At 33.0% G+C, this 22,650-nt stretch overlaps 4 protein-coding genes across 5 annotated transcripts; 2 read left to right on the top strand and 2 right to left on the bottom strand.

Annotated features, from left to right (window-relative positions):
- Positions 1-1,028: 1,028 nt before the first annotated feature.
- Positions 1,029-4,703, top strand: LOC108319830 (uncharacterized). The gene is made up of 6 exons (XM_017551118.2): positions 1,029-1,567; positions 1,717-2,367; positions 2,655-3,104; positions 3,659-3,831; positions 3,937-4,120; positions 4,292-4,703. The coding sequence occupies exons 1-6, from the start codon at positions 1,163-1,165 to the stop codon at positions 4,382-4,384; spliced, it is 1,956 nt and encodes a 651-aa protein (XP_017406607.1). The 5' UTR covers positions 1,029-1,162; the 3' UTR covers positions 4,385-4,703.
- Positions 4,704-4,937: 234 nt separating this feature from the next.
- On the bottom strand, positions 4,938-7,434 carry LOC108319839 (uncharacterized). Its single transcript, XM_017551130.2, has 7 exons — positions 7,208-7,434; positions 6,849-7,113; positions 6,623-6,742; positions 6,379-6,537; positions 5,809-5,981; positions 5,472-5,577; positions 4,938-5,271 (listed from the first exon to the last, which is right to left on the bottom strand). The coding sequence occupies exons 2-7, from the start codon at positions 7,089-7,091 to the stop codon at positions 5,242-5,244; spliced, it is 831 nt and encodes a 276-aa protein (XP_017406619.1). The 5' UTR covers positions 7,092-7,113; positions 7,208-7,434; the 3' UTR covers positions 4,938-5,241.
- A 756-nt stretch (positions 7,435-8,190) lies between these two features.
- Positions 8,191-11,013, top strand: LOC108321459 (aminomethyltransferase, mitochondrial). 2 transcript variants are annotated; one of them, XM_017553226.2, is made up of 4 exons: positions 8,191-8,470; positions 9,029-9,614; positions 9,979-10,097; positions 10,360-11,013. In XM_017553226.2, exons 2-4 carry the CDS (start codon positions 9,057-9,059, stop codon positions 10,904-10,906), a joined length of 1,224 nt encoding a protein of 407 aa, XP_017408715.1. In that variant the 5' UTR covers positions 8,191-8,470; positions 9,029-9,056; the 3' UTR covers positions 10,907-11,013. The 2 variants fall into 2 exon arrangements, with proteins under 2 accessions (XP_017408715.1, XP_017408707.1); XM_017553218.2 differs by having other exon boundaries at positions 8,192-8,470; positions 9,041-9,614.
- A 6,418-nt stretch (positions 11,014-17,431) lies between these two features.
- LOC108323601 (probable F-box protein At4g22030) lies at positions 17,432-18,897 on the bottom strand. The gene has a single exon (XM_017556076.2). The coding sequence runs from the start codon at positions 18,850-18,852 to the stop codon at positions 17,587-17,589; it is 1,266 nt and encodes a 421-aa protein (XP_017411565.2). The 5' UTR covers positions 18,853-18,897; the 3' UTR covers positions 17,432-17,586.
- Between the last annotated feature and the right edge of the window lie 3,753 nt (positions 18,898-22,650).

Raw genomic sequence — 22,650 nt, forward strand, 5'->3', positions numbered from 1 at the left:
GTATAAAGCAAAAAAGTTTTGGATTCGAGGGCGTACATATATATCTCAGAAAATAAATGAGATATATTAACAATCATTGAGTAAAACCCTAATAATTGAGATTATATTTAAAAATGTTTTCTTTTAGAATGATTGAAACAGAAAATGTTTTTTAATTTATTAACTTTTAATTTTTTCCATGCGCGTACCTGTTTTACCTTAATAATTCATCTATAACAATTTTATTTTCCATTTTACTTTTAATTATGTTTTAGAACTAATAAAGAAAAAGATAATAACTTATACATATATTATATTTATGATATTTATTTTTCTATAATAATATATAAGCATACATTTTTTTTTATATTCCTATTTTACTCAATTATATTTTAAAATAAAATAAAATCTGGACTGTTGTTGTTACAACCCTCCTTTTCACATTAACAACATTACCTCAATTTAACTATTTCTAAACAATCTGGACTAGTGTTGTTACAAGGATCATAATAGATATATACTTAATCAAGTTTTCGGGTTCAAATATGGTGAGTAGAAAAAAAAAAGTTTTTGGAAGATGATCTCACATTAAAGGTACTTAATTATATTTTTAGGCAGAATATAAATAAAATCGATCAATAAATTATACCAATAATATAATTAAAAACAGAAGTATACTAATTTTTTTACTAAGACAAAAATGTACCTAAATTTTAATTCAGTGTTCTACCTACAAGTAGAGATAAGATAAAAAAAAGGATTAAACAAATATATATATATATATATATATATATATATATATATATATATATATATATATATATATATATATATATATATATATATATATATATATATATATATATATATTAATTTTGTCTTGGTATTTCATTTTTCACTCAAAAAATTTCTTGGATAATGTGTATTTTGCACATCTTTTGTTTCTCAATATCTAGTAAGGTTGGTGGGCTTTTTATTTTATTTTTTAATTGAAGCCCACAAAGGCCCATCCCATTATTAAGGTTCGTTTATATAATGGTTGGGCCGTTTTCAATAAGAGTCCCAACACGAGCAAAACCCTCCTTCTACCTCAACTGCAGAAAGATAGGTTCAGGTTCGAAACTAAAAGCTTCGTAGTTCCTCGCGCTGCTCCTCTGTTTGACGGTGTTCGAAACCAAGCAACATGGCGGACGTGGTGCAGTACCGATTGGAGCGCATGGTAGATGAGCTTGACGACCTCGAGCAGCGTGGTCTCTTCAACCGCCGCGAAATCGCCGAGATTGTGAAGCAGCGGCGAAAATTCGAGTACAGGCTGAAGCGTCCGTGTCCTCTGAAGCAGGATTTCTTGGCCTATATTGAGTATGAGACTCAACTCGACGCTCTCCGCGAGCTCCGCAAGAAGTCCGTAGCGCGGGAATTTAGAAAGCAAGGCAACAAGAAGCTGAAGAAGTCCAAGTCGGATGTCGCTGGCTTGCTTAGGATTATGGAGATTTACGAGCTCGCTTTGAAGCGCTACAAGGGCGACATCGATCTCTGGTTTCGCTATCTCGAGTTTTGCAGGATCAGAGAAAATGGCAGGATGAAGACGGTACTTAATCTTGTTTTACTCAATTGTTCTCCGAACATTTTCATTGCATTTTCGTTTGGATTCTTCATATATGGGATACATGTATTTATATGCGTGTATAACATGTAATTCATACAATGCTGAACAATGCTGTTTTGAATAATATGCAGGCATTGGCTAAAGTTATTAGGTTTCATCCAAAGGTTCCGGGAGTTTGGATTTATGCTGCGGCTTGGGAATTTGATCGCAACTTGAATGTTGCGGCTGCTCGTGCTTTGATGCAGGAGGGTCTCAGAGTTTGTCCAACTTCGGAAGATCTTTGGGTGGAGTATCTTCGGATGGAACTTACCTACCTTAATAAGTTGAAGGCACGGAAGGTTGCTTTGGGTGAGGATGAGGGAACTCTCACCCGTGATGATGAAAAACAATGGAGGGATGAAAACAAAGAGTTGTTCATGTCTCTGGATGAAAAAGTGGAGGGTGATGATGATGATGGAACAAATGTTGGAAGTGATCAATCGAAAAAGAAGCAGCAATTGTTTGCAGAACATGGTATGAACATTTTCAAGACTGTATACGGCGGAGCGGTTGAAGCTGTCCCTTCAAGTCTCAGTCTTAGGAAGCGATTTTTAGAAATATTGGAGGGTACAAATTTGTCAGATTACGAAGATATGTGTAAGAAGATATTGAATGACACGAAGAGGGATTTTTCATCACAACCGGAATTTTGGGACTGGCTTGCAAGGCGTGAATGTGATCTTGAAAATGGTCAGGGGATAAGTGAAGAGTTCATAATTCCTCGGCTGGAAAAGGCTATTCAGGTATGAATCTTTGGGAACTTCTGAAATCGTAGGGAACATGGTACTTCACTAAAGGCTATTTTGGTGACTGAGATTTATGACTGCTTTAGCCTGAATCTAGGAAATATAGGTATATTTGATGGAGGTTGTTATTGTAATTCCATCTAATTGTATCCCAGCTCTAGGAATAATGCTTGTTAGATCGTGGTAATGTTGGATTTTTCAATGATTCTTTTCTTATGTGCCTGTTGGTGTAGTGAAACTTGGGTCTGACCCCTATATGTTTTTTACCCTTATATGTTTTGTAGGTTTATGAGGAGGCTTTGAATAATATATCATCAGGAACTATGTTTAGTTTGTATGCAAATTTTCTATCGGCTATTATAGCTCCTAAAGAAGGAGAAACCAATATAATTGGGCCATCTGGTCAGGCTGTAAACTATATATCACATCTCCTGTCAATATACGGAAGGGCTGAAAGCATGGGATGTATAACTGAAGATCTTGCTTGCAAGCACGTGTCCTTACATTTGCAATTGAGACAACTGGAAGAGGCTCGGAAACTGGCAGCAGAGCTTTGCAGTGGAAAGCTTGCAGAATCGGTGGAGTTATGGGTGTTGAGGATTACTATTGAAATTAGATACATCACAAGAAGTTCTGCTACGCCTAGTGATGCTGATTTGCAAACCCTTTTTGAACTCTTTCAACAAAGTTTGATGAAAGTTTCTGCTTCAAAATCATATCACTTGTGGTCAAAGGTACTGTTACCACCAATATCTTGTTTCTGTTTTTCTACGGTCAATCATATCTTGATTCTGTTTTTATACGGTCAATCGAATCTTGAATTCTGTTCCAATCAAATTCTTTTTTAACACAAATTTATGTTCAGGGTTTAAACTATACAATATTTGTTCCTTGATTATTTGATTTTTGAACCGTATCTCGGTTAGAATTATCTGGTTTTCCTTTTTCAATATGATTTCCATATGCTTTTTCCTACGGAAGATTCAATGTTAATTGGTTATTGTTAATGATTCATTATTGCTGAAAAATAGCTGTTGGCTTTTAACTTATTTCTCGTCTTGTAAAGAAGTGTTTGCCGGTTGAACTTGAAACTGAAATTGGTAAAAGAATGCATGTACTTAGTGCTGAAAAGATTTTTATGTACGCTCCTCCTTTATTAAATGTTCATGCATTTTTATTTATTCTGTCAGCTTTTGAATGGATTTGTCCGTCACTTGAACTATTTTCTATAATATTAAAATTGCAAAGTTCTTCATATAGTTCATCTTTCTATTCTTCTTTAATACAGGCCCTTAAATTCTATGCAAATCAAAGACAATATTTTGATAAACTGGTAGAGATTTCTGTTGTTACTTTGGTCAGAGATGGTGGCAGTGAAAATGGGTTTTCCCTTTCTTCTGCCATTGTAAGTTTTGTACTTCAAAAAGATGGAATTCAGCAGACTAGAGATATCTACAAACGGTATGTGCAGTGGAATTACCTCAGGGTACTGGTTACCAAAACATTATTCCACAGGGTTTTATGTCTTAAATCTATAATAAGTTCCTCAATTGGTTCTCATTGCAGATATCTAGCTTTGCCGCATCCTGGCCTTGCGTTACATAGACATTGCATTGACTTGGAAACAAACCTTGCATCAATAGGAGATAAAGATGGTCTCATAAATTCCAGAAAGTTGTATGAATCTGCACTCGCAACTTATGACCAAAATGTCAGCTTATGGCAAGATTATTATCGCATGGAGACCAAGGTAAATTTTCCCCCCTTTTGGTATTACTACTGCTAGGAAACTGCTTTAATTGCACTTTGACTTGTTTTTAAATCCCTTTCCATATCTGGTTTGTACCTATGTGTAGCGGATAGTTTATCATTCAATCCAAGTGATGCATCCATGGCTTTATTTTTTCGGTTGATTGTGCAGATGGGGACATCAGAAAAGGCTACTGCTATTTATTGGCGTGCAAGGAGAGTACTGAAAGATGCTAGTGAATTTGTCACCTCTCCAGATATGTGATAATTTCTAACTTAAGACCATGGCTATCAGAGTTCAATTTTGACCGATTTATTTTTCGTCAGAAATTTGTTCCTTTGGCTAGTCTAGGCACAAGTTTGTTTTCCCTTCTCGAGAAGGTGGGAAATAGAGCTTCCTTCGTTCTTTCTTCCCGAAAGCTAGATATTAACTGGTGAAGTCTTGGGAATTTCTTCTTGGGTTTATTTTGGTAACTGTCATTGGTAGGTTGTAAACATGGCAGAACGTGTATCTTTCAATTTTCTGTAAAGGCTTTATAAATCACAGTTGTTCTGAGTTAAAGAATCAGTGCATTCTCCCAAAACTTTTGTTTTCTGCTGTGTTCTTAACACTGATTGTAATATACCCTTGTGGTGTTCTTTCATGCTGAAGAGAAAGTTGTTAATTGGACGTTGTCTTAAAAAGACTTTCAAATATGATTTTGGACGTTATCGTGTGTAAGCATCCCAAGTTACTGGTTTGAAAGTGATTGCAAAGTGGATCATGCAAGACGTAGGGAAGTATGTAAATCAACGTTTAAAGGGAAACTGAACAACCATTGAATGAAATAATCCTCCGTATTGTATGTACCAACTGATGGTAAGTTCCCCAAATTTTATTTTTAAAGCACTAGAAGGGCATTATTATATTTATACGTGTATAATATACTTATCGCTTAAATGACTTACAAAACAGAAATTCAAATGGTTGCACAGAACATACTTAGACCACATTGTTATCCAGTTTTTTATTCGCTTTCCCTTTTAATATCATCTGGCAAAATGCTGCTACATTTGTCAGCAAACATGGAATACAACTCAACGGGCAATTGTTGAGAGGAAGATTTATCTTGATCTCGTGTTCTATGCTCTTGGCCACTGTGGGCTCACTACCTACAACAGTCAAATAGTTACATTAAATTCTATTTCTATTTTGATTAGCAATGTATTGAGATGAGCATGACCAGCGAGACATAAAGAATAATAATCTTAATCGCATGCATGCGATGTTCCACCTTAAGTCTCAAAATATATCATGGTCGGCACACTAACCATTTCCACACATTTATCGTAATAATAGGTAAACTGCTAACCTCAAGCGTGCTAAAGACTAATCGCATTCGGCTAGCAACAACTGACGGTTTCTCAGCTTGACCCATAACAGCTGTCTGTTCTAATTGAAGAGTCTTCACCGGAAGCCTTCAATAAACACATATCAAGCATTACTGTGAATTTCCAATAGGCTTTTGTTACTTGCAAACTTTAACTATGCACTACAGTCAGGAAGGAGAACAAACTTCACCCACTAACGGTAGTGGTAGATGATACTCTTTAATGGGGAAAAATCATACATACCACTACTCTATTAGAAGCATATTTGAAAAGGAAAACTAAAATATAGGAAAAAAGGGTGCAAGGATGGCATCTCACCAAGCCATTCCCTTCATGAAATATGCATTTGCTATAAGAGCACAAAAGCCTTTCCACTGCAGTCTCACTTCATCTGACACCGGAGGTGTAGATGACCATCTAACAATGGTTGGTTGGGGTGTGCACAAGATGGTGAGGAATATAATGCTTAACCAGAAAATGCATTCATCAACCTGCATGATACACGTCATTAAGAGTAAGACAATTGAGACCTAGCAGAATTGATGACCAACAAAATCAAGTAACCAATATTAGGTAATGCAAGTGATGCCAATTTGGTGTTGTATTAAGAGCTAGCATTAAGTAGTTGCTTAGAAAACTAATAAACTAACAAGCTTAACTAACAACTATCGGTTCTATAATTTCTGTTACCGTTGCTTCTTTCAAAGAGGCTTAGCCTGTTTATTTATATGCAGACAAACCTGTCTCTAAGAATCTGGTAAACATAATGGAGAAAATCAGCTCCTTCTACACAGACACAGCTCCACCAATTTACAGTAAAGGCTAATCCTCAAGAAATTCTCGTGATAATCATGATTGATGGCTTAGAATTAGCTGTTTATAACTGACCTCCTCTGAGATGATCTTAGATTTCAAGCTGGTGCTTCCACCATAACTTTGCATTACATCAATTTCAATCCCAGAGTTCTTCATATCCATAAGTTCTTTCCTCAATCCTTCATCAGTGCATCCGAGCGAATATGCATTTACCCCGGCATTGATGAACTCCTGAGAGTGAAAACACACAAAACAAACAGGTTTAGAATATAAAGAATTGAAAGAACATGCAAAGGAGGCATGTCAATGGTAATACTTTTAGATTATCGGTTCCACCACGATCAATGAAGTTCCTGTAACGCCTGAACAAGCTGATGGCTATGTTGCGTGAAGAACGATATTCATCATCAGACGAAACGGAATCCTGTAACCCACACTTAACATGGTGCCAAAAAGAAAAAAACATATCAATCAGCAAGAGCAATGATAATTGATGAATCAACTAAACTACACAAGTCAAATGGTCCAGCAAGCATGCTTACGAGCCATTTATGTGTGGCAACATGATGGAATAGATGAAGACTCTTCTGTAGCTTATCACATTTCCCAGAGAAGGAGGAACTATGAAATAATATATTACTAGAGGGATTGCCAAAAGGTTTAGGATTGCAATTCACCAAATTAACATTGTTATTGATCTTGCATGGGTATGTTTGTTGAGCAGAAGCTGAATCTTGGTATAAATGGCACTTTAGAATAGCTCTAGGAGCATACACCATTAGCATGTTTGAACCATTATATTGATCCCTTCAAAACAACCAATAAAAAAAGGTTGGTTCAAGAAAAATAAAGACAAGAGGAAGAAAATAAGGAAAAGGGATTTGGAGAGGGAGAGTAATACCTGGTGGAGGGTAAGCATAAACTTCACTGAAACACCAAAACATAGAAATAGAAAATGAGAAGAGAGAATTTAGAAAAAGTATCTATGAAACGGGGCTTCAGCGGAACCACGAATATGATGAATGGTTTCTGGCTGCCAACAATCGCTTTCAATTCTTAATATTTGTAAATCTCCGCGCAACAGACAATACCAACGTTCCGTGTACTGTTTTTCGTTTCTGCCCCTTCCCATCATCAAAGATTGTTACTTTCAGTCATTTGTTTATATATCATTTTCCTGGTCAGCTCATCAGTGCTAAAATTATGTTAAATTAAGATTTTTTTTAAAAAATAATCAATAAATGTTGTATAAAGTTTTCTACAGCCAGCCAAATATAAGCACACGAACTTTGCAAATAACAGGTTCCATAAATTTTTAAGTCTAATTTAATTTTATAAATAATTTTTAAAATAAAATTTATAATTATTTATATATTATAAATTCATCTCATCTACAATTTCTAATATATTATAACTAAATTTTTTAACTTTTTAATAATTTTTATTACCCGAGTCCAGAGGCACCAACCACCCAACTGCTTCCTTCTCAAGTCACTTGGCTCAGGTTTTGGTTCACTTCTTCTATTTCATGACCAGACCATCTCACCAACTTCATCGCTTTATTATTGCTTTTATCAGCTACAAAAATGAGGAGAATAACAAGATTTTGAAAAAAAATATATTACAAAATAACGTGCTAAACCATTATTTTTTTTTATCAATGTAAATAATAATATTAAATCAAACCATAAAGTCGATATTAATCATATTTATATATATTGAAAATTAGTTTGTGATAATCAATTTGAGGTGGTTGATATTAAAAGCATGTAAGATATATATCATATGATAGTCGGAAGATATATAAATTTTGAGGATAAATTATTAGAAAGTAGAAGGTATTGGTGAAAAGAGATTGGGAAGGAGTGAGTGTGGTTTGGTAGTGCTTCGACCACTCACTAACGATGTGGTATTATCGACAGAGTATGTCGATTTGAGAAGAGGAACCTCTCACCTCTCTCTCGTTCTCAGCCACCAACACCCGCTTTTTTCTTATTCTTTTTTCTTCCTTTAAATATATATAAATGTATCTTATATTATTTATGTCCAAGTCCAACAGATAAGCCTCCCTCTTCTTTCTTACACACACTGCGCACCTTTTCTCTTCTCTGTTGCTTCGTTTTCCTCAACAATTCCTTACACATTACAAACCAATCTCTGTCATGTCAGTGCTCTCACTTCTCTTTTTCTCTGTTTCATTTTACCACTTAGCTTCATAATAATATCGTATTGATCCGTATATTTAGTTACTCACTCTCGTAATCTCGAAATTGGCATTTAGATCTAGAAAATGTAGCCATATTGTCTTTATTTCATTCTGGGTGCATGGTATGTGATTGATTCCTCACTGGGTTTTTCATCTGTCACCGTACACTGATCTGTTGTTTCAATTTTTGAGTTCTGCAAAATGTCATGTTTATAGATTTTCTATGACAATTTTCATGGAATGTTAGGTTTAATTGTTCTGTTGTAGTTTTATTTCCTTTTGGATCGCATCTGGCTTGTTACAATGGGCCTTGGTTTTTTCTCTGACTGCAACGCCATCGAATATCTTGTTCCAGTTTCGACATTGGGATTTTGGCCAATTTTGGTTAGGGAGAATGACGTACCGTCTTGTATTATATTTCCCAAATTTGGAATGACTTGATTCAATTACAGTAACATGAAATTCTGTGACCATTATCACTGTGGTGTGTCAATAACTTATCTTAACCTTTTGAAGTATTTTCTTCAGATATCTAGCTTAGAAAATGAGGGGGGGATTGTGGCAACTTGGGCAATTGGTCACACGTCGTCTTGCTCATGGAGATAAGAAGGCTGTTGTTCGTCGATGTTTTGCCTCTGAAGCTGAGCTGAAAAAGACGGTGTTTCATGACTTCCATATTGCTCATGGTGGGAAGATGGTTCCATTTGCTGGATGGAGCATGCCAATCCAATACAAGGACTCAATCATGGACTCCACCATAAACTGTAGGCAGAATGGTAGCCTTTTTGATGTTTCTCACATGTGTGGGCTGAGCCTCAAAGGGAAGGATGCTGTTTCATTCCTTGAAAAGCTAGTCATTGCTGATGTTGCTGCGCTTGCCCCTGGAACTGGGACACTCACTGTTTTCACAAATGAAAAGGGAGGGGCAATTGATGATTCAGTAATTACCAAGGTGACCGATGACCACATTTATTTGGTTGTGAATGCTGGTTGCAGGGATAAAGATCTGGCTCATATTGAGGAGCATATGAAGGCATTCAAGGCCAAAGGAGGTGATGTGTCATGGCACATACATGATGAGAGATCTCTACTTGCTCTGCAGGTAATTTCACATGCTCTTCTACGTTGGCACCTGCTAAGGACAACTTTTAACTTGTTTTGTCTGCTGTGTTACCTATTTGCCTTTATCCTGCTGCTTGAGGTTTTCTCCTGTAGAGACATTAAACATTAAACCAATGCTTCAGGAAACTATTTAGTACACTGTCATATCACCTGCCATTTGTATCTTTTGTTCTAGTATCGCATATTCTTTTCCCAGTCACAAGATTAAAACTAGGTATAACGATTCACTTGTTCAGGTGTTTTATACTCGTGTTAAAATATTCAAATGAATTGAGGGGCTTTTGAATTAATAGACGGCTCCTCACTGTAACATCAATAAAGGATTTTTATTGTCACTGGTGCAGGGTCCTCTTGCTGGCCCCGTTCTTCAACACCTCACAAAAGAGGATTTGAGCAAGCTATACTTTGGGGAGTTCCGTGTGTTGGACATAAATGGTTCACAGTGCTTTCTTACCCGAACCGGGTATGCTTTTCTTACCAACATCAACATTTCCTTCTTTAAAGTTCATCCGAGTACTAATCAACTTCCTGAGACTCCATCTTGTGTTACTTTGGCAATCTTTCCTTTCCTTTCCATGATACACTAACTTTCTTATTGTGACCGAGTAATCTTGATTTTATTTTGCAAGTTTCTGTTGTCAGTAGAGTCTATCAGGGACACCATGCTTAGTCTAATTGGTTGGACCAAGCATAATGAATAACACTTCCTTCATCGAGACTTTCAGGTATACTGGAGAAGATGGATTTGAGATCTCAGTTCCTTCAGAGCATGGTGTAGATCTTGCCAAGGCAATACTGGAAAAATCTGAAGGGAAGGTGAGATTGACAGGATTGGGTGCAAGAGACAGTCTGCGACTTGAAGCTGGATTGTGTTTATATGGGAATGACATGGAACAACACACTACACCAGTTGAAGCAGGACTGACATGGGCTATAGGAAAGAGAAGGAGAGCAGAAGGTGGTTTTCTAGGAGCTGCTGTTATCCTGAAACAGCTTGAAGAAGGACCTTCCATCAGGCGTGTTGGTTTCATTTCTTCTGGTCCACCTCCCAGAAGCCACAGTGAAATTCAAGATGAAGGAGGGAAGAACATTGGGGAAATAACCAGTGGTGGATTCAGTCCTTGCCTTAAGAAGAACATAGCCATGGGATATGTCAAATCTGGATTGCACAAGGCAGGCACCAAAGTAAAGATTATCATTCGAGGAAAAGCCAATGAAGGAGTCATTACCAAAATGCCATTTGTACCAACAAAATACTATAAGCCATCCTAATTTACTTCTGTATTTTTATCTCAAACATTTCCTAATCACTTCTTCTTGTTGACAAATTTTCCCATAATCCGAGTGTTAAAAGTCAATGTTAATGTCATTGTCTGAAATATAGGCTTTCAATTGCATTCATAATTCCATATCAATATTAAGATATTTGAGTTGAATTTTGTTAGAAAGCCAAGAAGTTCTACATTTACAATGAAAATGCTGAACATGAAATAAAGATGACCAATAAATCTATTCCCTTACGCTGTGTTCGCATGAACTGAATTCACTGTTCATGCGAATTATAGAGCGAAGAATTGAAGGTAACGTCGTGTTCGTATGAGAGGATTGGCGAGGAAAAGCGCGGACGGATTTGCGAGATTCATCCAGTTTTGATCACCCGCGAAAGTGAGAAGATTTGCACTGATTTTAGGTGAAATGTCGTGTGTACCCCGACCTTTATATTAAATTCCACATAAGTAAATCATTGCAGATGAATACCAATTCCATAGCACAGTGCACCAAATAAATAACCGATTACATGGTGAAGGGGTATATATTAAAGAAATAGAAAACAGTCACCAGTTTGCTTTACACTTTGCATGCACGAGAATGCTTAGGTTGGCATGGGGGCGTGGGCACTGAAATATTCCTGAGCTATACAGTGCTTCATACAGGCATTCAACAGGAAAGATTCTTGCATCCACACACAGTGAAAGTGCAGTAAATACATTGTGCCATTGACCCGTTGGTGGGAATTGATATGTGGTTGGTTGTGGGTAGTTGATGTTATTTATTGAGTGGTAAGAAGCTTATTACATTGCTTGATAGTGTTGTAAGGTGTGTGCGAAGAGAGAGTGCTCCGCTGTGTAAGCTGAGACGAGGAAGAGAAGAAGGTTTTGCTGAGACGAAGAACAGAAAGTGGTTAGGTTAGTAACATACCAAAATCGTTTATCGAAGCACATATTGTTGGTTTTGATTTGTAGGGACGTAGAGGAAGAGGAAGAAGGACGTTATGCATGTTGGTGGAATGCAGCAGGTGGTTCTTGAAGATGAAGAAAGTGGATGGGCGTGTTTGAGAAGATGATGAACAGTGCGTAACCGGTTACAGCTATCGGTTTGCGGTTACAGTGGTGTGAAGGATTCTTTGCATTTCTGTAATCGGTTACAACTTGTGGTAACCGATTACAGACCCCTCCCGCATATGCCTAACTTAGAGAAGAGAGGGTGGTTTAACTGCAATGCACAACTGCATATATATATATATATATTTTTTATTTTTTTTTTCTACCAACGTCCGACACACATTCCAGCTTTGATTTTGTTTCTCGTTATTCCATTACTGTTGCCACACTAACAGGTGATGTTCAATTTCATCTAGCAAACCAGTAACAAGAAAAAAAATTAAGCAGGAAAGCTGTTTGTATATATAGGCAATTAGGCAGCATAGAAATAGAATACAACTCTTATACACAAGTTAACATGTCTATGTTTCTTTCATAATCATAAGAACAATAATGCTGTTCTTCTTGGTGTTTAATGAGTACAATTTGGCAGGAGCAAAAGAAGATGACAAGGGGCTCTCAACCAGAGTAATTAATAAACTTTTTCACAACTTTTTCACAGTTTTAATAATTTTTCATAATTTTTTTTTCTTTATAAACATTTTTACAATTAAATATAACATTACAAAATAATATTTTATAATACTTTTATAAGTAGGGGCAATTTTGTAATCTTTATTTTCTACTAATTAAACAAATTTTTAAAATATATCATATCAATCAAATCCTACACTAATTCTCACAAACTTTACTTCTAAATCCACTCTCAATTAACCACAAATCCACTCAAAAAAACAACAAAAAAATTACCCTCAAATCCACTCAAATCCATTCAAATCATCTCCCCTGAATTCTTTTAAAAGAACACACCCTTAAAGATTTAGGCTAAAATAAGTGTTAAACCCATTGAAATGACTCTCATCAAAATATCCATCAAATTTGACGTGTTAAAACAATGCATTATACTCCTGGTACTCTAGCTATATTATGTCTGGAATGCGTCCTTTATGGCAGTTCCTTTTTGGTTTTCTCAAGGCATTTTATTAACTGTAGAGTTTATGTTCAAACTTTCAAGTTCGCTTCCATTGTCTGTACAACAATGCTACAGATTTCATTAATGAAATCTATTTTTATGAAAAGGTGATTTTTTTTAATGAAAGTGTGTTTATGTCTATCTAAGAATGGAAGATTTGTTTATTTCATGTAAAACCATATTATTTTTCTTTTCCATGAATATCTATCACTAAAAGAAAAATATTATAGTTCTTGAAAATTTAATGGGTAACCTCTGTTGTGGATGAAAGATTTTCAATTGTGGGAGTTTTTATAAAGAGTGAAAATGGCCTGAGCTTAGAAGGCAAGGGAAAGAGTCCACCAACAAAACTCTCTACATATTCAAGTAATTAAGAGTGAGCAAATAAAATAATAATAAATAATATTTGAATAAGGGTATTAATTGATTACTTCCTCTGTTTATAAACCTTTTAATATATAGAAAATATATTAAGTAGTTCTCTTAATATCCTTTAAATAATAACTGAAATAGAACTATAACACATCTTTTCAATGTTTCAGGAAATATTATTATTATAATGAAGCATCTATTATTGAATTTTTTAGATAATATTGAGTTACCTTTGAGGCCGATGATGATCTTGAACCGTAAATTGCAATTCAAAATAAATTTTATGGGTTGTTTTTATATTTTAGCTAGCAACCAAACTTGATTTTCAATGTGTTAAATTAATTTTTATACAGAAGACAAATAAATTTATAACACAAATTAATTCAATTAAAAACATTTTCAAGATGATTTTTACAAAATATATTTAATCGTCGAAACATATGATAGTGTAAAGTTTACTCATTAGGTTAAAAAATAATAATTAAAAAAATTCGCGATGGATAACTGGTATTCGCGGATATTTACTACCTACAGATTATGGATAACGAGTATTTTAATATCTGCTTATAAATGGATCGGGTGCGGGTATTATACTATCAGTACCTACGGATATCCGTTACCCACAATAAATAAAAATAAAAATATAATTTATATTTTATTACGTGAAATTTAATTAAAATTAAAATTAATTTATATTTTAAAAGGTTAAATTAGATTTTAATTTAATTTACATTATAATTTATATATTTTTTGTAATTTTATTTAAATTTTATTTTTAATAATTTATAAAAGTATATATTTTTAAATATTTACGGATATTCATGGATATCATGGATTTCAAAATATTTGCCGGCATTTTTTAAATGGGTATCCGTGTGGGTAGCGGACAGGTAACGAGTAATTTGTTTTTGAATTGGATTGTGGGTAGATATTATCCATGTCCGACTCAATCCGTTATCCCTATATGTAATCAAAGGAAAAAAAAAAGTTTAATGTGAAAGTTGAGTAAAATTTAAAAAAAAAAATACCAGAAAGATAAATTTCTATAAATATAAAATAAGTTTGCATATAAATTGAAAAGACTGGTAAAGAAGCCTTTGTAGTGTTTGTTACACTAAACTACAAAACAAGAAATTCTATATATAATTATAAATTTAAAGGTTATTCATTTTATTTATTTTGCACAAATTCTACACTAACTTATACAGTCTATTTGTCACCTTTTTAAGAGAGACACACCTACAAATTGTTGCAACTCTTTTACATTGTTGGTAGCAACTTTATCAATTTGACAATAAACAATTAACATTTCTTTTGATTTATTTCCACAAACTACTTATTTCTCAGTATCTCAATATATTAATCCCATTGGCTTATAACCTTTATCTCAATGATTTTTTTTTTTCATTTAAACTAACTCAAAAGTCTGATCCCATAATTTTTAAATTAATATAAACCAATATATATCTTAAATATATAAATGAAATCATTAATATTTATTCACAGGTATGCTGATTTCATCCATTTTTAGTTAGACTTTCAATGAAAAGTTTCCACTAATAGAAATTTTAGCATAAAACGGTGTTTAAATAGAATTTATCTACAAGAAAAAGAAACACACTTTCAAACAAATTAAGTTTTTGCTTCACACAAGGATAATGAAAATATTATTATTTTATAAATTACTTGTGAAGATAAACTTGATTCTGATTACGCAAAGCATATTAAAGTATCTCCATTATATTCTAAAAGCAATGACATTAATTATGAACAAAATGTCAGAAAATATGGTACAAGTGGAAGAGATGAAATTCAATTGGACAATATTACAATTATATAATTTGATGCACTTGCTTTGCAAATATATCAAGTTGGGGTAACTTTTATCCGTATAATAATAATTCTAAATCCAACTAAACATTAGATTAATCCAAAATTATAAACGTTAAACCAGGTCAACACGAATAGTAGGATAACTAAATTAACCATTGTGTACATAAATTGCAACTCTGTAAAAAAAAAACAATTAGTTTATCTCTACACACTCAAAATATTGTTATCCATATGTATACCAAGACCCGAAATACTGTCCATTTCTTTTACTCCGATATATATCATCGTTATAATAAATGTGTTTTTAATTATTAAACGATCTAACTTAAATATCATATCACCACCTTTCAAAATATCAATTATATCTTACTTTTTGTTTGATATATATATATATATATATATATATATATATATATATATATATATATATATATATATATATATATATATATATTTTATTGGGACTTAGAAATAAAAAAAATCAAGACTTGGCTTTCGGAATACAGAAAAGAAGGAAAAACACAAAATAAAGATTAGAAAATATCATAAATATAAAAGACAAGATCATATTCTTATATTTACTTTTTTTACAAAAATAAAAAGATCTACCTGTTCTTTCAGGATCGAATACAATATGCAAAAATCTCTTCCCTTCATGCAATCCTTCCCATTACTTGGCTCTTTGAATTCCGAGTACTCACACCAAAAAAAATTCTTACAAAAGATTTCTCAGCTTACTTGGTCATAGCTCTTTTAGTCAAATCTCAATAATTAATGCAAAATTAAATCATAAATTATCATTAATACTTTATTTATAATGTTTTATCTCATTGATTATAGATTTAATTGGATGGATTATATTTATGTAGGTCCATCAGCCTTGAAATCTACTACTCCAATTACTTGTCAAATAAGCTTCATTCTTTAGCTATCCATTCATGTTTTCTTAGATAGGAGACACAATATTTAATATCCGAATTATGATACCCAGTCCACGATACTTGATATTCTATTGTGTTAAAGTTATAGACCTTATTTGGAAAGACGAGTTGTAAATAATAATACTAATAATTCATATAATTAATTATATGGATTATATAGGTTGAAAAATTTCATTCCTATCAGACAACTTAAACAATTAAATATTTTTTATCATCTTTATATTGTTATTCATTTTACACTTCCAGTTTCTTACTTTACATTCTATAATTTTGGCAAAGCATAGAAAAACCAAATACATATAAAAGAGTAAGGGAAGTCAACCTTATACACCGGAACACCATCTAAACTAAATAAATTAATGACTACTCAAGTTAGGATCCACCACAGATTCGACACCAAGCTGATTTTGGGGCGAGTTCTCTCAGCTGCGACACATTTCTCCCCCAACATCAAACTAATAAGAATTAATCTTATTGTTTTTAGAAGACAATATGTTTGTATTAATGTTAATTTATTAGGGTTTAGGGGCTTAAACCTATCTTCATTTACAAGAGCAATAGGATAGGAGTATTTATTCATAATAGGAATAGCTAACCTAAAGGAAGAGAAGAGTAAAATGAAATGAAGAGAAGAAGGACATTGACGGCTCACCAATTCATTTCATTGACTTGGTCTGTTCAACACTTCCACCCACTCGCATGCCCACTTGGGTTATCAACATGGGACTAGTAAAACCATTATTTTATCACACACAAAACCAAATAAAGAATTAGGTAATTATGTCATACACTAAATTTAAAGCAACTGTTATGATTTTCTTGATAATTATACTCTTGCCTTTTATTTCAGGCATTACCTTTTACTTATTCAATTTTCAATACAATGGCCATGACTATCCAAAAGGTCCTCAATTTTCTTTTCAAACAAACACAAATGTCTTTTGAAATTGTGGTGGAAGGTGAACAGATGCCTTCAACACTGACAATTCATTATTGTAATTATTTTCTTTTCCATGTTCCTACAATTCATGTCTTTCCAGGAATATAACATAAGACCTATTGTCAACTGAAAATACTTTACCATGATAAGGAAAATGGATGAAGATCTCATCTCAAATCTGGTGTGGGATTGATGTATGTATTGTTTTGTATACGTGGTATCCATATATATATATATATATATATATATATATATATGCGTTCCATCTATAGTTTGAAATTGAATTACTTATGCACATGCAGACAAATATATCTGCCATCTAATTGAGTTATATAAGACAGAGAAATGTGAGAATTAAATTTCGATCTTTGAGTGTCAATTAATTGAAAGTACTTACAAAAATATCTATACATATTTTCAATGAATACTCCGTAAAGTTATGTCAGAGGACTATACAATACAATAAAGAATCAAAGAATAAATGTATCGTTTGAGATGAAATGTTATCCTAATCAGAAGAGCTTGCTGGCGAATTCATCTACGACTATTCCTTCCATAGCACAGGAAGCAGATTTTGATGCAAGGCGTCTCAGCCCCGAAACGCTTCTTCCCAACTTCATTGCCACCTTCATTTCAAAAACTTCACCGTTTTCTCTTTTCTCAGTGTCTGTCTCTTCAAGAGTGTCCCTAATGGTCTCTTCCAAAAGCGTGAAGAACCCACCACAGTTTCTGTACATTTCGAACACCATGCCCACTTGGCCACCGTGCTCAAATGCATTAACTGCTGAAGCCAATGAGCCAGCCATGAGAGGCACTAATGCCGCCAATGAGCCATTCCCCACAAAAGAAGACCCCACTGCTGCAATCCCACTCAGTAAAGGCCCCGCAATTGCAAGACTCTTGCTCACCTTCAACGCTATGTTTCCGAGCCTCTCATAGTCCTCACTGTCTTTCTTCCTTATCACTTCGATCACTTCCCTCAACTCCTTTTCGAGGTCTTCACTCCATCCATTCTTAGACCTTTTCCTCTCCTGTGTTCTACTTTTTCTCTGGGACTGAGACGAAGGCCACCAGACCGCTGGTTCATATTTTTGGGGAAACTTGTCAAGCATGGCTCCCAACAAGGGAAGTGGGTAAGCTTTGTCGAGTGCCAACACCTTCTCTATTGAACTCTTCACATCTTTCTCTGTGGGATTTCCAATAGTGATTAGGGTTTGGATTTGGGTATGAAGCTCTTTAAACAACCTTGTAGCATTGCGTTGCTCCTCGGCGAGTTGTGAGGGCTGAATTTTGTTCATGATGAGTGACATTCCTGTGGCGGCAGAAAACAAGAGCGTGGATGATAGTTTCAAGGCCAAAAGCGGTGCCCCGGTGTCACCAGTGGTGGCTGCAGCAACACCGGCCATGGCCGTGGCAGAGAGAGTGATCATGTTGACGGAGTTAAGAAGAAGAGTATTCCAGTTGTTTCTCTGTTCGCCGATGTTTTTGTGCATTTCAATTCTGTCAGAAACTTGCTCCAAAATTGCGTAGAGTTGAAGAGTGAGGTTATGAGATGATTTGTCGGTGGGAGAGAATAAATCTTGATATATGTGTGTGGTAACGACATTGTTCTCCAATGGAATTGTGTGTGTGGAGCCGTTAAGTTGATCAATGCGCAGGGTTTTTGATGGTAGCTTTGGGAGAGAACGAGAGAGTGGTGGAGGGTTAGGGATACGAATAGAAGCGTTGATTTTTGTTAGAGAAGAAGAGAGGAGAGGTGTGGTCTGTAAAGAAGCCATGGGATGTGTGTGTTGATGAGATTGAGTTTGGAGATGTTGGAGACGTTGGAGATGAGAATGAGAGATAGGGTTGGCGTGTCTATATATATATATATAGTGAGAGAGAGAAAGAGAGAGAGACATATTCAAAGGAAGAAGTCACGTATAAATGAAAACTTTGACTAATACTAAGAGACAAAAAGGCAGAAGATTAGACTTGGCCCTGGCCTTGGTGTGATGGCGGACTCTTTCAGCTATCAGATTTTGGTGAGTTCTTAAATTTCAACCCTTTCATGTGAGACGCAGTAAAGCCACCAACAACGCCATCAATATCATAATGTCAAATCTAACTGTTATATTCAACTACAACATGTAGTCAGTTATTTGTTATTTAATGATTTTCAATAATTAGTTTCTGGTGTATTTAATTACATTGTTTATTGTCTTCATCAGGGGCTATAGAAAAAACACACTGACTCGAGCAACTCAATTATCTGTAAGGTCGTTTTGTCTCTTGTATTTCAATATTCCTTTTATGTTTTAAAACACAGCTGTTTCTATATTTATATTAAACACACCCGTGAAGGCTGTCTATATTGCATACAAAAAAGAAAAGGCTGTTTAATTAATTGATATATAATTTCAACTTATATTAAAAAAATGTTAGTTACCTGCAGTCAAAATCTGCAAGTAACAAATAAAATTCATAAATAATTATGATTTATCTAAGATAAAAGTTCTATAGGAGATCATGCAGTATACCGACCCTATTTATACACACTTCAATACATTGCAAAAACCATTCATGTTTAAAACTCAACCTATTCAATATTTCACGTAGAAACAAAACATTTAATTAATAATTAAAGGTGACACTATTAAAGTCTTCAATTTATTACCACCAGTTTCAATTTTAAACTTATTAAATGTTTTGATTTTAAATTAAATGTCACAATAAGTAATTGAAGCAGCAATAATGTAATTTAATGATAAATCTCCTACTACAAAATTATCAAATCTTTTTACAGATAACGTTTTTTAGCATTCTCTATTGGAAGGATATAACGTTTAAAAAAAAAGTGTTATCTAATGTTCATCAATCCACCGCACTTATTTGAAAAAATATTCTCTATCAATATAGATAGTAATTTTTTTTAAATAAGGATGATCTATTTATTCAATTTTTTTAATGATTTATTTAATTTTTCAATAGACAACACTTATTTAAAAAAACATTGTCTATTAGTTTAAATCTTTTAATGATTTATTTAATTTTTCAATAAACCGCATTTTTTTAAAAGAATTGGTCGTGTGTTGGAGTACGAAAGACGACATATAGCGATAGTAATTGATGGTGGTGATATGGTTTATCTAGATAAGAGTTTGAATTAACAATATGTTTTGTATTGTAAAATGGATTGATGTTATTATTAGATAACAATATTATATTAATTATATAATTATATGTGTTTTTTTGGGTGTTGATGTTGTTGACTCACCCTTGTATGTGTGATGATGGTTTCCAACTATTTTTAGAATTTTCAAACTTTATTTCTTTTTAATAAATTATGTTGAAAATTTTTAATATGATATTTCAAGCTGTATTGAGATTGTTTATTATTTTTACAAATTTTAATTAATTTTAAGTTTTTAAATATTTCACTATATTATAATTTATTCATAATTGTATTTTAGTTACACATGACATTTAAAAAGAAGTGTTACAATCCTCGTCTTCCTTTATTAGAATAATTTATATATATACTTTTAAATAGTTGAGTGCACAAACCTTATTCAATTTCTCATTAATCTGTCTAATTTGATTACTCATTAAGCATATGATACAGTATTTTCTTGATAAGTTTATGTGGTCAATCCATCATCATCATAATACATATATTTTACATCACACATGCATGTTATCGTCATTCACACATTACTTGAGTAAGTTCCTCTGCTTACACGTCTTTGCTTTTTTTTGTTTGAACAACCTCTGCTTGTGTTGGATTCATAGGAAAAAAAAAGACACAAAAACAAGAATAAAGAAAAACAACTGTATTATAATAAAAGGTTTTACACACAAAAAATATGTCACCATACTCCAAATAATAAAACATGTCTATCTGTATATAATTGAGGAATAAGAACAACAACGAATCTTTTTGAATCTTCTTGGGGGTGTTTGTGACCCTCCCAACCTTTCGAAATTTTATGTATGTATAACGAAAATTTATGAGAATTAAATTAGGTAGATTTTTTATTTTTTTATAAAGTACGTTAATATTAATAAATAGTAAAATATAAACTTAAATACAATAAAGAATAAAAAAACTTAATAAAATATTCTCTTTAAGTTATTTATGGTTTATGTTCATCTCTCACTCTCTCCCATTTCATATGTTCTTTTTGTTTTCTTTTTTTTTTAAATTAATCCAAACTCATTATTTTTGCTCTTATTTTTCATTTGTTCCATTCTTTAAAAAAAAATATAGTTTTTTATTACCATATTTGATAGTGAAATATTAGTTTTATATATTTTTTATACATTATTTTTTTGTATACTAGTTTTTTTAATGAACATAAAAGAAAATTTTAACTATTTTATATTTTTTCATAACTTTTTCAAGTGTGACTTAAATATTTTAATTTTTCCATTTAGTAATTACGTCTGCCGGATAAAGATAATTTATCTTTTAGTGTTGAACTTTTTATAAAAGTATATTAATGAAGAATAAAATAATAAATTTAAAAAATGATTAAAAGGAAGCTACATGTGTAAATGAAAATAACACAAATAAATTCACCTTTTTCACCTATTCCATGACACTAATGATATGATTGTTTCCTTCTTTAAGATAAAACGAATTACAAGTAAAAAGTTATGTATTAATTATTTGGAATGTAATATAGGAGAATGTTCTCAAATATGGAATCTAATGAATAAAGAGATGAAATTAGAAACATTAATTTAGAATGAAGTCCATACTTTAGTTTTGATTCAACTAATGAGTTGAAGAATTTGAAATAAGCAAGTGTAATCCGTTAAACATATATGATTTTTTTTATATTATAGTTATATAAAATTATATATTTATTTTTATGGTATGAGTAACCATGATTAAATATATAAATTTTAAGTATATATTATATTGGTTCTCTAAATTTATTAGTCGAAATTCAGCACTAAATAAAAATAATAATTATACAATTAAGACAAAATATCATCTACAAGAATATAAAGAATATAAGAATATATGGTCTAATGACACTTAACACTACTAAACCCTCTTGATGATCTTTATATTAATTAAACCCATGAAACTCAAGTATGCTTAAATGATAAATGTGTTAATATCTGACAAAACTTACTTTCATAAAGTGTTAATGAATATTCCCTAAATAATAATATCATTGATATGTGAATTCACGTATGCCTTTGATGATACGAAGATGAACTAAGTGGAAGTTCTATAAATTGTGCACATTTAAATGAATTATCATAAATTGGTGGTTCTGTGATTGATTCCTTAGAAATGTTGGTATGAATCTATTGGATAATGAGGAGAAACAAGATGATATGAAAAGGATTATAAAGTTATTATTGATAGATAGAAAGTATATATTATTAATGATAAGAGAAAAGTAAAAAGTTCTATCTCTGACAACAACATTGGTGGTTAAGACATTTACAAACTGAACCAGGTTGTTGTTTAAGACAGTCTGCCTCAGTTGCACAAAACATCTTAATGGAAAGCCAATCCAATGGGCAAATGAGTGGTCCCTTTGGCGCCTTCGCATCATTTTTCTGAATTTCATTTC

The sequence above is a fragment of the Vigna angularis genome, chromosome 1, assembly GCF_016808095.1.
Source record: "Vigna angularis cultivar LongXiaoDou No.4 chromosome 1, ASM1680809v1, whole genome shotgun sequence".
In the NCBI taxonomy this organism is placed as follows: domain Eukaryota; kingdom Viridiplantae; phylum Streptophyta; class Magnoliopsida; order Fabales; family Fabaceae; genus Vigna; species Vigna angularis.

What these genes read in the sequence shown, in the direction of transcription:
- LOC108319830 (XM_017551118.2), top strand. Translation starts at nt 1,163, where the DNA reads ATGGCGGACGTGGTGCAGTACCGATTGGAGCGCATGGTAGATGAGCTT. An exon ending in GGCTGGAAAAGGCTATTCAG is followed by an intron (nt 2,368 to 2,654) that starts GTATGAATCTTT and finishes TATGTTTTGTAG; the next exon opens with GTTTATGAGGAGGCTTTGAA. An exon ending in ACTAGAGATATCTACAAACG is followed by an intron (nt 3,832 to 3,936) that starts GTATGTGCAGTG and finishes TTCTCATTGCAG; the next exon opens with ATATCTAGCTTTGCCGCATC.
- LOC108321459 (XM_017553226.2), top strand. Translation starts at nt 9,057, where the DNA reads ATGAGGGGGGGATTGTGGCAACTTGGGCAATTGGTCACACGTCGTCTT. An exon ending in GATCTCTACTTGCTCTGCAG is followed by an intron (nt 9,615 to 9,978) that starts GTAATTTCACAT and finishes TCACTGGTGCAG; the next exon opens with GGTCCTCTTGCTGGCCCCGT. An exon ending in TGCTTTCTTACCCGAACCGG is followed by an intron (nt 10,098 to 10,359) that starts GTATGCTTTTCT and finishes CGAGACTTTCAG; the next exon opens with GTATACTGGAGAAGATGGAT.
- LOC108319839 (XM_017551130.2), bottom strand. Translation starts at nt 7,091, where the DNA reads ATGCTAATGGTGTATGCTCCTAGAGCTATTCTAAAGTGCCATTTATAC. An exon ending in GTGGAACCGATAATCTAAAA is followed by an intron (nt 6,538 to 6,622) that starts GTATTACCATTG and finishes TTTCACTCTCAG; the next exon opens with GAGTTCATCAATGCCGGGGT. An exon ending in CTAAGATCATCTCAGAGGAG is followed by an intron (nt 5,982 to 6,378) that starts GTCAGTTATAAA and finishes TGTATCATGCAG; the next exon opens with GTTGATGAATGCATTTTCTG.
- LOC108323601 (XM_017556076.2), bottom strand. Translation starts at nt 18,852, where the DNA reads ATGGCTTCTTTACAGACCACACCTCTCCTCTCTTCTTCTCTAACAAAA.